Source organism: Equus asinus, chromosome 1 (assembly GCF_041296235.1).
Source record: "Equus asinus isolate D_3611 breed Donkey chromosome 1, EquAss-T2T_v2, whole genome shotgun sequence".
Classification (NCBI taxonomy): domain Eukaryota; kingdom Metazoa; phylum Chordata; class Mammalia; order Perissodactyla; family Equidae; genus Equus; species Equus asinus.
The window spans coordinates 194698681-194712843 of record NC_091790.1 but is presented as its reverse complement, the minus strand read 5'-3'; the positions used below and the strand labels follow the sequence as shown (position 1 = coordinate 194712843).

Genomic DNA, 14163 nt, shown 5'->3' with positions numbered 1-14163 from the left:
CTAACTCTAGAAACAGGAATTTTATGAATTATACATAAACTCCTGCCTCACGTAAGCATATAATAATCTGAGTAACAACAAAGAAACTCAGTTCAGAAATAGGATCTGATGGGGCTGGCCATGTGGCATAGTGGTTAAGTTCAGCATGCTCTGCTTCAGCTGCTCAGGTTCACAGGTTCGAATCCCAAGTATGGACCTACACCACTTGTCAGCCATGATGTGGTGGTGACCCATATATAAAATAGAGGAAGACTGTAATAGATGTTAGCTCAGGGCAAATCTTCCTCAGCAAAAAAAAAAGAAAAAAGGATCTGCTTGAATGCTTGAATTAAATCATCTGATCCAAGTGGAGAGCCTAAGTCTCCATTCTTGTTTACCAAGTCCAAGACTTTTCCATGCTTTTGCTACCATCTGTAAAACATCTTTCCTCTTCATCTTTCAAAATGTTAAGTGTCTTTGAGTGGCACTTCTGTAAGCTGTTGGTAGGACTGGATGCTGATAAAACCTTTTCAGAAAGCAATTTGCCAATATCTGTGAAAATTTTAAATACTTTATACTGGCAATTTCACTGCAAACTCAGGACAACGGTGAGGCTTTCTTAAAAAAAATTTGCTGTTCCCTTCAGGAAAGCCCGTTTGGGAGCGCATAGCAGAGTCTTAACCTACTGACACCCAGAGGACAGGCCTAGCCAGCAAAAAAATGGAGGCAGATTCAAGGCTCCATGGGATAAAGAAGAGGAGAAACAAAATTTTCATTGTGCTTGCACAGTTTTCACCTAATGCCACCAAAAACCCCTTGGTGGAGAGGGGCCAGAGCACGCTCTGCTTCTCGCCCACCTGCTGTAATTCTTTTGCTGTATGTCCAGTCCTCTGCTTTGATCTCCTCAGAAAGTCAGAAGAGGAGTCCTGGTTAGAGGGAGAGGAAGCACCCCCTTTGACTCTTCCTCTAGAATCAAACTCTAACTTGTCTGTGTCCCTGCAAAGACAACACTGCCTTGAAGCTTCCTTGGAAGACCTTGTTTTCCCAGCTGAGTCTCTGGGGCTCAGACTAGCCCAGAAAAGTAATATGACAGAATGATGTGTTCATTCTACATTTCTAAACTCACTTGTGTTGCTCCGGCTCACAAGGGTTGGGCCTCATACCTCTGTGTGCATTTCACGTAATGCTTAAGACTCCACTTACCTTGGGAAATTACCTTTAGCAATTCTTTGAATGTCTATGCTGTACAAGGAGGTATTTAATAAAAAGACAGAGAGGAAAAGGCCTCTAATATTTATGAACTTATAGTCTATCAGGGAGGATATAAATAAAAACTATAGTCTACAGTGCAATTTCAAGTGTTTACTGGTATCTGTCGTTATACAGTGCCATGAATACTGGTCATATAAGAAAACATAAAAACTAACATGTAAAGAACACTCACGAGAAGCCAGGCACCAAGGGAGATGCCTTTATGTGTTATCTCACAACAATTCTGTGAGAGAAGTGGTCTCCCCCAGTTGGAGGTGAGAAAACTGAGGCTACAAGGTTAAAATGACTCGTCCAAGGTCATACATCAGGTAGGTTGCAGAGGCGAATTTGACCCGAGGTCTGTCAGATTCTAAAGCCTGTGCACGCTACTGTTTTCCCAGGTTGTATAAACAGTAAGAAAAACTTACCGTGTAGTAATCATACCAGCGGGCTCTGGGGAAATATGCAGTGACGTTTCTGGCATTCTGAAATTAAACACACACAAAGCATAGGCAGTGGGCTCCATTAGCTAGGGCAGAGTAATCAGTTTGCTTAGTAAAGGAGTCAAAACAATACTGATGGCCTTGAACCCACATGTCTCACCTCTCTCGAGGTCAGCAATATTGGGGAAGCCTTCTTCCCCTTCCTGCTTCTCAAACAGGGGAGATTTGCCTACTCAAAACTAGTGGCTTCCATAAAACCCTTTGGGATCCAGGTCTTTGGGGAAAAAAAATACCATTTGCTTATAAATTTACCAATAACCTCTCTAAAAAAACAAACTGAGGTTGGGTCTGGGGCAGAAGAAAATTTTTTGGGTTTATGGTGCCAATACTTCAGAAATTATGATTAGTGCAATAAGTTTTAGGGAGAATGCAATTAACTGATATTTTAATCAGAAGCCTCATTGTCAATAGAGGAAGTAAAGAAGTGGCTGCCTAAGGACCTCCTGTAGGAGGAAGGGAAGAGCTAGTCAGCAGCAACAAGATTTTACACAGTGTTCAATCTTTCTGAAAAGTTCTGTTTTAATGGTGATAGATGATTGTAATAATTTCTCTACAATACTTCCCCCACCTGACCCATACTCCTTATTTCCATTAATGAAGAAATGATTCCATCTTCAAATATATCTAAGATTTTTTCGTTCTTGATTGTCCAATGAATCAGCATTAATTATGCTGGTTTTAAAGATCAGGGAGCTGGGGCTGGCCTGGCGGTGTAGTGGTTAAGTTCGCACTCTCTGCTACTGCGGCCTAGGGTTCGCAGGTTCAGATCCCGGGTGCTGACCTAGCACCACTCGTCAAGCCACGCTGTGGCAGCATCCCACATAAAATAGAGAAAGTTTGTCATAGATGTTAGCTCAGAGTCAAACTTCCTCACAAAAAATGTTTTAAAAGATAATGATAATAAAGATGAGAGAGCCAAAGACCAGAACATCTAAATGATGGACTTCAGCTCAGAGGGAGAAGAGGAGTCAGAGGCAGAATAAGAAACCACATCTCAGGACCCTCACCAGACCAGGCCTCTTCCTCACCCCATCCACCAACCTCACAGCTGGGATCCTCTATTCATCAGAGGCCTCCATACTCACAGGCTCCAAGACAGGGCTGACCAGGAAGGCTGGGCCCAGCAGGAACTGACTGTCTATATCCCAGGTCACCTGGTCTGACACAAACCTAGAAAGGGAAACCAGGGTACCACAATCAGGACCCCAACAGGGATCCAGGCCAAAGCCTTGAAGAAACTCTTCACGTTCAGAATCAAGTCAGAAATCTAGCTGCATTCCATGCCATCCTTTACTCTTTGCCTACGTCTACCTTAATCAGGTACATACTCACTTTGTACAAGTCATGTTCTTCAAACTCCAGAAATGGTTGGATTTAGACATGTTCTTACCTATAAATAGCTTCATGTTTTTTACCAATGACACATTTGAAATGCAAGAATGGCCTTCATCCTTCAAATATACCCCTGGAATGGCTTCTCTTATGACCTGAGCTGCTACAAAAGATAAGTAGGTCTTCACAGGCCCATATTAGAAAGAAATTACTCTGTGCTATATTGTATCACTTTGAGAACTTTTTAAAATTCAATAGCCTTTTATCAAAGACCTAGGGTGTGACTGACACTGTGCTAAAAGGAGTAAAAATGTATGATCTGTGCCTAGAGAGCTTATGGCAAAAGCAATCAAGTCTCTAATTTAATTTGGAAGAATTAGAACTGCCACCATATAGAATGAAATTATCCCTTAGTCCTTGGGATTCCAGCTAGACACTCACTCATGGAGAAGAGGCCGCACAACAGTGCTGCCCTCCGTGTGGGCCAAGTGCATCAGGGTGTAGAGATACGGCAACAGAGTGTATCTGGTCTGCAGGACAGTTTTGGAGATATTCACAAAGGTAGCATCCCAGGACACAGGGTCTTGTCTCTAAAGGAGAAAAGAAGAGTGTTCAGAGCTCACTCTTTGGGACCTGGGGGACTTAATGAGGTCACTGACCGTTCATTCCAGATGAAGATCACACATAGCTAAACCAAAGATGATTACTGATGAGACTCACAGAAGATTTTTAATAGAATTTTTAATAGATCGAAAGGGGTCACAGAAGCTCTCCCAGGACAGCTAAGAAAATTTCCCCCAAGACATTCTTTTGGGGATATATTTGTTACAATACTGCCCAAACAAAAAGAATAATCTAAAGAACACTGAGGAATATGATTCATTGAAACATGAGAATCATTTCATGTACCTGTTGGCTATTTTTGTATCTTCTTTGAAAAAATGCCTATTCAGTTCCTCTGCCCATTTTTTAATCAGATTGTTTGGGTTTTTGCTATTGAGTTGTATGAGTGCCTTATGTGTTTTGGATATTAACCACTTATCAGATATATGGTTTATAAATGTTTTCTTCCATTCTGCAGGTTGCCTTTTCATCTTGTTGATTGTTTATTTTGCTGTGCAGAAGCTTTTTAGTTTGATACAGTCCCACCTGTTAATTTTTGCTTCTGTTTCTTGTTGCCTGTGCTTTTGGTGTCATATCCAAAAAACCATTGCCAAGAACAACAGTAAGGAGATTTTTCCCTATGTTTTCTTCTAGGAGTTTTACATTTTCAGGTTTTATATTTAAGTCATTAATCCATTTTGAGTTAATTTTTGTGGGTGGTATAAGAAAGGGGTTCAATTTAATTCTTCTGCATGTGATTATCCAGTTTTCCCAACATCATTTATTAAAGAGACTGTCTTTATTCCATTAAGTATTTTTATCTCCCTTGTCAAATATTACTTGACAGTATATACAAACGTTTATTTCTGGGCTCTCAATTCTGTTCCATGGTCTATGCATCTAATATATGCCAGTACAATACTTTTTTGATTACAATAGCTTTGTAATACAGTTTGAAATCAAGAAGTGTGATGCCTCTAGCTTTGTTCTTCTTGTTTGGCTATCCATGGTCTTTTGTGGTTCCACACAAATTTTAGGATTACTTTTTCTATTTCTGTGAAAAGTTCCATTAGAATTTTGATAGGAATGCCATTGACTTTATAGATGGTTTTGAGTAGTATGGACATTTTAACAATATTAACTCTTCTGATTCATGCACATGGGACAAATTTCCATTTGTGTCTTCCTCAATTTCTTTCCTCAGTGTCTTACTGTTTTCAGTGTACAGATCTTTCACCTCCTTGGTTAAATTTATTACTAAATATTTTGTCACTTTTTGATGCTACTGTGAATAGAATTGTTTTCTTTATTTCTTTTTCAGATGTTTCATTGTTAGTATAAAGAAATGCAACTGATTTTTGTATGTTGATTTTATAATTCTGCAATGTTACTGAATTCATTGATTAATTCTAATAGTTTCTGGTGACATCTTTAGGATTTTCTATGCATAAGATCATATAAACTGTAAACAGGTAATTTGACGTGTTCCTTTCTAATTTGAATGCTTTTTATTTCTGTTTTTTGCCTCATTACTCTGGCTAGGACTTCTAGTACTATGTTGAATAGGAGTAGTGAGAGTGGGAATGCTTGTCTTGTTCCTGATCTTAGAGGAACATCTTTCAATGTTTCACCATTGAATATGATATTAGCTGTGGGTTTATCACGCATGTCCTTTATTATGTTGAGGTACATTCCTTCTGTATCCAATTTGTTGAGAGTTTTTATCATGAAATGATGCTGCATTTGTCAAATCTTTTTTTTTTTCTTGGTGAGGAAGATTGGCCCTAAGAGAACATCTATTGCCAATCTTCCTTTTTGCTTTTCTCCCTGAAGCTCCAGTACATAGTGGTATATCCTAGTTGCAAGTCATTCCAGTTCTTCTGCATGGGATGCCACCACAGCATGGCTGGATGAGTGGTGTGTAGTCTGCTACCAGGGTTTGAACAGGCAAACCCCCAGGCGGCCGAAGCAGAGCATGCAAACTTAACCACTCAGCCACAGGGCCAGCCCCTGACAAATCTTTTTTCTGCATTTATTGAAATGATCATATGATTTTTATCTTTCTTTCTGTTAATGTGGTATGTTACATTTATTGATTTGCATATGTTGAACCATCTTTGCATCCCAGGGTTACCTTGCATTCACGTGCATTGATCACAGTGTGTGATTCTTTCAATGTGCTAATGAATTTAGTGTGCTTCTATTTTGTTTAGAATCTTTGGATCTATATTCATCAGAGATATTGGCCTGTAGTTTTCTTTGCTTTTAGTGTTCTTATCTGACTTTAGTATCAGGGTGATGCTGGTCTTGTGAAATGAGTTTGGGAGTGTTCTCGCCTCTTCAATTTTTTGGGAGAGTTTGAGAAGGACTGGCATTAATTCTTCTTTAAGTGTTTGATAGGCTTCACTAGGGAAACCATCTGGTCCCTGGATTTTCTTTGTTGGAAGATTTTTGATTACTGATTCAATCTCCTTACTCATTATTGGTCTGTTCAGATTTTATATTTCTTCATGATTCAGTTTGGGCAGGTTGTATGTTTCTAGGAATTTATCTCTTTTTTTCTAGGTTGTCCAATTTGTTGGTATATAATTGTTCATAGTAGCTCTTATGATCCTTTGTGTTTCTGTCATATCAGTTATAATGCCTCCTTTTTATTTATAATTTTATTTATTTGAGACTTCTCTCTTTCTGTCTTAGGAAGTCTAGCTAAAGGTTTGTCTTTTTTTTTTTTTTTTATCTTTTCAAAGAACCAGCTCTTAATTTCACTGATCTTTTCTATTGTTTTCCCAGTCTCTATTTCATCTATTTCTGCTCTGATCTTTGTTATTTCCTTTCTTCTGCTAACTTTGGGCTTAGTTTGCTCTTCTTTTGCTAGTTCCTTGAAGTGTAAAGTTAGGTTTTTTGTTCGAAATCTTTCTTTTTTCTTAATGTATTTATCACTATAAACTTCCCTCTTAGAACTGCTTTTGTCGCATCCCATAAGCTTTGGTATGTTTTGTTTCCATTTTCCTCTGTTTCACGGTGTTTTTTTAAATTTCCTTTCTGACCCATTGGTTGTTTAATTTCCACATATTTTTGAATTTTCCAGTTTTCCTCCTGTTATTGATTTCTAGTTTCCAGAGAAGACATACAAATTGGCAACAGGTACACGAAAAGATGCTCAATATCACTAATAATCAGGGAAATACAAACCAAAACCACAGTGAAGTATCACATCACACCTGCTAGGATGGCTATTATCAAAAATACAAGAGATAACAAGTGTTGGTGAAAATGTACAAAAAAGGGAACACTTCTGCACTGTTGGTGGGAATGTAAATTGGTACAGCCACTATGGAAAACTACAGAGGTTCCTCAAAAAATTAAAAATAGAATACCATATGATCTAGAAATCCCACTTCTGGGTATATCCTTAAGGGAATGAAATCGATATCTTGAAGACATATCTGCACTCCCATGTTCACCGCAGCATTACTCTCAGTAGCCAAGATGTGGAAAAAACTTAAATGTTCATTCATGGGTAAATGGATAAAGAAGATGTGGTGTGTGGATATATAGACATATACATACATACCTACATAAAATGGAATATTAGTCAACTACGAGAAAGCAGGAAATCCTACCATTTGTAACAACATGAAAGGACCTTGACAGCATTGTGCTAAGTGAAATAAGTCAGACAGAGAAAGACAAATATTGTATCATCTCACTTGTGTGTGGAATCAAAAAGAGTTGAACTCATAGAAACAGAAAGTAGAATGGTGCTTATCTGGCGCTGGCAGGTGGGGGAAATGAGATGTTGGTCAAAGGGTACAAACTTCCTGTTATAAATTGAATGTGTTCTGGTGATCTAATGTACTGCATGGTGACCATACTTAACAATACTATATTATATACTTAAAAGTTGCTAAGAGAATAGATATTAAGTGTTCTTACCACAAAAAAGAAATGGTGATTATATGAGGTGACAGGGATATTAACTGAGCCTACTGTGGTAAACATTTCACAATATATAAGTATATCAAATTTTAAAAAAAGAAACATGATGGTTTAATGGTTTTGAAGATGTTTCTGAGGAATACGGACTGCATTAATTGTAGTTTAAAATTGAGGGCTGTGTTCCTGGTGACACCAAACTGTGGAGCTATGAGCTAATGTCCTACCCTGGTCCCAATGGTGTTGTGGTTCCTTGAGAAGGGGTAAAAGGCCCCCAGTTGCATCCAGCGAGCACACATCTCATATTCAGCATCTTGAAAGAACCCACAAATATCTGCTCCTGTCTGAAACAAGATGGAATAAAACGAGCCTGTTGATGGTTTCTGAAAGATGTCATCATCTGCTTGATTAGAAGTGATTCAAAGGACACTTACATAGGATATGCCAAAGAGGCTAAACTCCATCATGCCTGCAATGAGAACCACAGTTGTGTCAGACAGGGCACTCGTGACCTGCCTCCTCCTCTCTCCTCCAAGAACCCTTTATGGAGGATCCTAACTGCCCTCCCCACTGGCAGAGGCCCCTAGGAATAAGCCCACACACCAATGATAGATTTCCTCAGTTGGTCCCATGCAGCCGTGTTGTCTCCCAACCAGTGTCCTGCCCAGCGGCCAGAAGAGGGGAATGTGGAACGAGTGATGACAATCCCTCGCTGTCCCGTCACCTCCTGCACAGCTCTGGTTGGAAGGGAACAAGGAGGTGACTGAGGGAAGAGCAGGGGAGGAAAGGCCACTGAGCTTCTCCTCCCAGAGCTCCTGAGCCTAGGGCATAGTAACAAAATGTTTCCTGCATTACTAGAGGGAATATGGAAATCTGAGCCATAATGATGTCCCCACTGACTGATTCCAGATGATACAGACAATAATGACAGTTGTGCCTTTAGATAGTAATTTATGTTTTACAAAAAACTTCATCATGTAATAAACTCACTGGATCCACTAAAAGTAATAAGTAATCACTAAATCTTATAATTTATTTATTCAGTACTTACTTTTATATATTTGGGGAGGAAAAATGTGAATTCCTTTATAAGGCTTTCCTTAGGACAATTCATACTATTCATTGACTGAGCACACAAAATGTAACAGTGCTGATTCAGTAGAATACCAGTTGGCTATCCAACAGAAATGACCAAAACAAATCCCAATAGAGATGAGTCATTTTTTAAATAAAGGAAAGAGATGTCCAGTCTTCTGTGTTCTCTATGCCTCTTATAACTAAAGTTACTATAGCATCAGCTGCACTGTGTAATCATTGCTGGTGTCTCCTCTACCAGGACTATTAGTTTCTCACTGGCAGGACCATGCCTTATTTAAATCTGTTCTCCTAACTATGATCACTGGGCCTGGCTCCATCCTCATGAGTGTTTATTTAATAAATAAGAACTGTTACATAATTTTAATCAACATCCCATTGGCCTTGGAAAGGGCAATGAAGGAAAAGCAAGGAAGCTTCATCAGTCACTGGCTGTCACTGCAGATGGTGCCCATTGGATATGGGAGATGGAGACTCACTCGTATGTGGGTCTGGTCTGGGACCACCCGTACAGGCTGTGCACATCATAGTGCCGCACCCGGGAGCCATCTGGCAGGATCTGCTCACTCTCCATGCAAAGGGTCTTGCTGCTCAGACCGCTGTCCCTGGACTCCAAATCTGAGGACAAAGATCTAGTGATATAACAGCCACCTCTGATTCTGTTTATCCCTAACCTCTCTTCAAGGGATTGGACTCTGGATCTTAAAACTAACTTGACCCCTAAATAGGTCCCTCTCCTCCCCAGGGACATGGGAACGTGCTTGGCTCTGAGCCGCAATGGCACCCACAGGTGTTTTCAACATCAAGTCCCCTGGAATGTTCTCCAGAAGAAAGCAGGGGCATTGGGAAGAACACACAGTTGTCAAATACTTATTACATGACAGGATCCAATCTAGACCTTTAACATGCAAATTGTTTCATGGGATTCTTATCATAATTCTATGAAGAAGATATCATTATCCTCTTTTTACAGTTTTAAAAAATTGAAATTTGGAAAGATCAAGTAATCTGCTGAAGGTCATACAATTCACAGAGAGTATAATTTCTGCAGCCAAGATATGAACATGAGCATAACCCCAAAGTCCATTGACTCTGTGATAAGGGGAAATCACTACTTTTTGCCCGTTGGTGGCACAACAAATTCCTGTGGAAGAATTAACATAAGCCTGAAGATTTAAGAAACTTAGCTGTAGACTCCTTTGGAGACATTACCATTGTTAAATGTTTTCTGAACAAATTCAAGAAATTTATCCAATGGGCGAGAAACTTGCACACACCCAACTGAGTAAAGTGCTTGAAGCATACTCGTCTTTAGCACCTCAAAAACCAGAGCCCCAAGGAGGATGTGCCCTGACCAGTCAGGATAAACCCCTGACTGCTGGGCTTTTGCAGGGGTCACTCCTTGTAGCCATGGCTCTGCCAGTAGAGAAGGCCAAGGGTCCTTACATGGCATATAGGGAGGGTGGTTCAGAGTGGCATTCATGCAGCCTGGAGGAACTGCCCCATTCACAAAGCTTGCCGGTTCATTCATGTCCTAGAAATGTCAAATATAGACATATCTTACTTTTTAAAATAATTATATCCTATCAACTCAGAGACAAGTGATGAATAAATCATTCAGCATCCAGCAATCCTATAGATACCAGCCCAGGGAGACTCATCAAATCCATCTGAGAATTGATGAGAAATATCAATTAAGCCCTACAGAATGACTGGCTAGAGGGTTTTTTAAAAAAATTCTTCCTCGGGGGCCAGCCTGTGGCCAAGTGTTTGAGTTGGCGCACTCCGCTTCGGCGGCCCCGGATTTTGCCAGTTCGGATCCTGGGCGCAGACATGGCGCCACTCGTCAGGCCATGCTGAGGCAGCATCCAACGTGCTACGGCTGGAGGGACCCACAACTAAGAATATACCACTATGTACTGGGGGTTCTGGGAGAAAAAGGAAAAATAAAATCTTTTAAAAAAAATTCTTCCTCAGAGTGTGAGACAAGGCGCAGATCCAAGGAATTCCTAGTAATCACCTTGGAGTTTTACAGCAGGAACTTCAGGCAAGATACAAGATATGAGGAGTGTCCGGGATGCTCTACTCCTGACTGGAGGAATTGCAGCCTGATACGTCCAAGTCTTTTTTGGATGATTATTATCCTCCTTGATTAAGGGTCAGTGATACCAATGCTTAGACACACAAAGATAGAAACGCACCCATCCACATGTACAGACACAAACACACACACTTACAATCCACATGCCATCAAACTTCAAGCTCTTCTCTGGATTCTGTGGGTTGCTGTATAGTTCTTCAAACTCCCTCTTCCACCACTTGACAGTTGAATTACGGAAAAAGTCTGGGAAGGCTGTATAAGCTCGGTATAGCTATAAAAAGTAAGTATAATTTATTTGTCCTAAAAAAATATATTAGACCGCAAATAAGCATTTCCTGAGAGAGTAACTCATGCAAAGCTCTGCACTATATGATGATGGATAATCCAAATAGAGACTAATTAATGTTTTCAGCTTATTTAATATACAATGAGCACAAAGAAAAGAAATTAGCACAAATTAGATGCCTTTCTAGCATTTAGAAAGCATCCATGAACTGTTCCTCTTTGTATCAACATGAATGGTAGCAATCAACACCCTGAACTCACTATCTCATGTGTTAGACACCCAACACTCAACTTCTGTCCTGCAATTTCCTAAGCACTGCTCAAAGACAAAGCATGAGCCAGGGAGAGACTGCAGCTTGAAAGGGGCAGACATCAGATGCATTGTCAACAGTTTGGACAGAAACATCCAGGTAATCCTCTCCTATCTCATACCCATTGGGGAAAGAGAGTGAGAGGTAAGATTGCATTTCGTTAAATTAGACTACCTAACTAGTATGCATCTGTGTATTCCATAGTTTCAGAATCACCTGAAAACTGCTATTGTGTGTCAAGTAAATTGGGAGGATTCATGAGGAAGTTTCAACTTCCCCTTCTCTTTATCTTCCTCAAATAATAAAAGCTGTGTCTTTATTTTAACCTGGAAAGTGGATCCAATGTATAACTCCCTAACTGTAGTGTAAGGTTTATGAGACCAAGGACCTTGTTTTGTATTCTTCTGGTTGATCTTTGTATTCCTCGACAGTGCTTAGTTTAGGACCTGACATGAGATAAATGCTCAGTGCATAATTGTGAAGTCACACCACTTAGCAGCAGAAAACATTCACAAATTTCTATATAGTCCAGGTTGCTTGTTATGAAAATTTATGGTCCTTTGTATGTTTCACTGAATAGGTTCCTCTATGTTCATCAGTGCATTTTTAGAGTTAAAGAGCTAAATAATGCTCGTGGCAAGGATGGGGGGAACAACAGAAAGAGAAATTGGTCCAGGAAACCCCCAGCTCTTATACACAATAGAAAAAGGCAAGTAGGAACTATATGTCTAGTTAAAAGGCAAAAATAGGTCACAAAGAAGGAAACAGAAATGGATCAGAATGCAGGGCTCCCGCTCACAGAGAAGTGAGAGAGTAGTGAGCCACATCACTGAGAATCTCATGAAAAGGAGGCATACCAAGGATGCCTTTTTGTTAGAAAATAGAGGTAGAAACATGGAACCAGAAGAAGAGAACATTTCAACAGAAACAGAGTGTTCCACGTCAGGCAAGGTTAGAAACATGGGGTAGGGGAGAGGGATGGAGAATTAGAATAAACAGAGTCAATGCCAGCCATGTCTGAGTCATAACTGAATCTCATGTGGGATACAAGTGAGAAATTTGACCAATTTCGATTTATTAACCTCACTAAAAGTTGCTCTGATGACCCTTACCCATGAAGTGAAAAGTGTTCTGCCATTCTCGAAGGTGCTGGTTCACTTCACTCTTCTCTGTATTCAACTCTTGCCCTGTTGCTTCTGCCCTCACTTTCCCTTGTCCTCAACTCGTGTTGTATCCACCTGTGTGTCTGGCCCCAGGATCGCTTATCACAATGCATTGTGTGCTACCAAAATGCAATTCCTAGACATCCCCCCAGACTTACTGAATTAAGTCTCTGTGCTTCAGACCCGGAAATCTGCTTTTCATAGGCTTCCCGCTGTTTGTCTGTTTTATACTACCCTCAGCCAGGCTATACCTAGATATCAGTAGTCTCATCCCCACCAGCCTCATTAAGTGGGTCTTATTAATATAAATGGTTATAATTATTCTATCTACTGAGAATCTCTTATGTGCTACCTAATAGACACCATGACCCCCTAATGAAGTGTTTCTCATCAGGGGCACAATTGGCATTTGGGGCAGGAGAATTCTCAGTAGAAATCTGCTGCAGTCAGAACTATGGGCACCCCTGGTCACTGCCCACTAAACGTCATTTGATGCCTCTCTTGTGATAACCAAAACTGCCCACTAGATTTCTAAATGCCCTCAAGGTGGCAGTGTTGCCCCTAAAGGCTGATGAATTATGGGGCTCATATAGTGGTAGCCAAACTCTTGATTGTCAAAGCAGCCCCTTTCTCCACATAATGATTTAAAAGTCATGGTACTGGCATAAAAACAGACACATAGACCAATGGAACAGAACAGAAAGCCCAGAAATAAACCCACACCTATATAGTAGTTAATCTTTGACAAAGGTGCCAAGAACACACAATGGAGAAAGGACAGTCTCTTTAACAAATGGTTTTGGGAAAACTGGATATCCTCATGCAAAAGAATGAAACTGGACCCTACCTTACACTATACACAAAAATTAATTCAAATTGAATTAAAGACTTAAATGTAAGACCTGAAACCATTAAAATCTCAGAAGAAAATATGGAGAAAAAGCTCAGTGACACTAATCTTGGTAATGACTTTTTGGATTTGACACCAAAAGCACAAGCAACAAAAGCAAAAATAAACACATGGGACTACATCACACTAAAAACCTTCTGCACAGCAAAGGAAACAATCAGCAAAATGAAAAGGCAGCCTATGGAATGGGAGACAATATTTGCCAATGACATATCTGATAAGAGGCTATTATCCAAAATATGTAAGGCACTTACACAACTCAACAGCAAAAAAATAAATAACTGATTAAAAAATGGACAAGGGACCTGAATACACATTTTTCCAATAAGGACATACAAATGGCCAACAGGCACATGAGAAAATGCTCAACGTCACCAACCATCAGGGACACACAAATCAAAACCACAATGAAATGTCACTTACATCTGCTACAATGTCTGTTATCAAGAAGACAAGAGGTAACAAATGTTAGCAAGGAGGTGGAGAAAAGGCAAGCTGTGCACTGTTGGTAGAAATCTAAATTGGTACAGCCACTATGGAAAATAGTTTGGAGGTTCTTCAAAAAAAATTAAAATAGAACTATCATATGACCCAGGAATCCCACTTCTGGGTGTATATACAAAGGAAATGAAATTATATCTCAAAGAGATAAATGTATTCCCACATTCACTGCAGTGTTATTCACAATAGCCAA

General features: G+C 39.9%; 1 protein-coding gene across 4 annotated transcripts in view; it reads right to left on the bottom strand.

Moving 5' to 3' along the window:
• The window catches only part of MGAM (maltase-glucoamylase), a 186717-nt gene that overhangs the window by 107544 nt on the left and 65010 nt on the right, over window positions 1–14163 (bottom strand). For all 4 annotated transcript variants that reach the window (XM_070514928.1, XM_070514933.1, XM_070514921.1 and 1 more), the window contains 9 exons: window positions 10937–11071; window positions 10146–10233; window positions 9179–9317; window positions 8208–8341; window positions 8039–8073; window positions 7832–7948; window positions 3507–3655; window positions 2819–2903; window positions 1659–1715 (listed from right to left, as the gene is read on the bottom strand). In XM_070514928.1, coding sequence (XP_070371029.1) covers window positions 1659–1715; window positions 2819–2903; window positions 3507–3655; window positions 7832–7948; window positions 8039–8073; window positions 8208–8341; window positions 9179–9317; window positions 10146–10233; window positions 10937–11071 — 939 coding nt within the window. The remainder of the gene's footprint in view (window positions 1–1658; window positions 1716–2818; window positions 2904–3506; window positions 3656–7831; window positions 7949–8038; window positions 8074–8207; window positions 8342–9178; window positions 9318–10145; window positions 10234–10936; window positions 11072–14163) is intronic.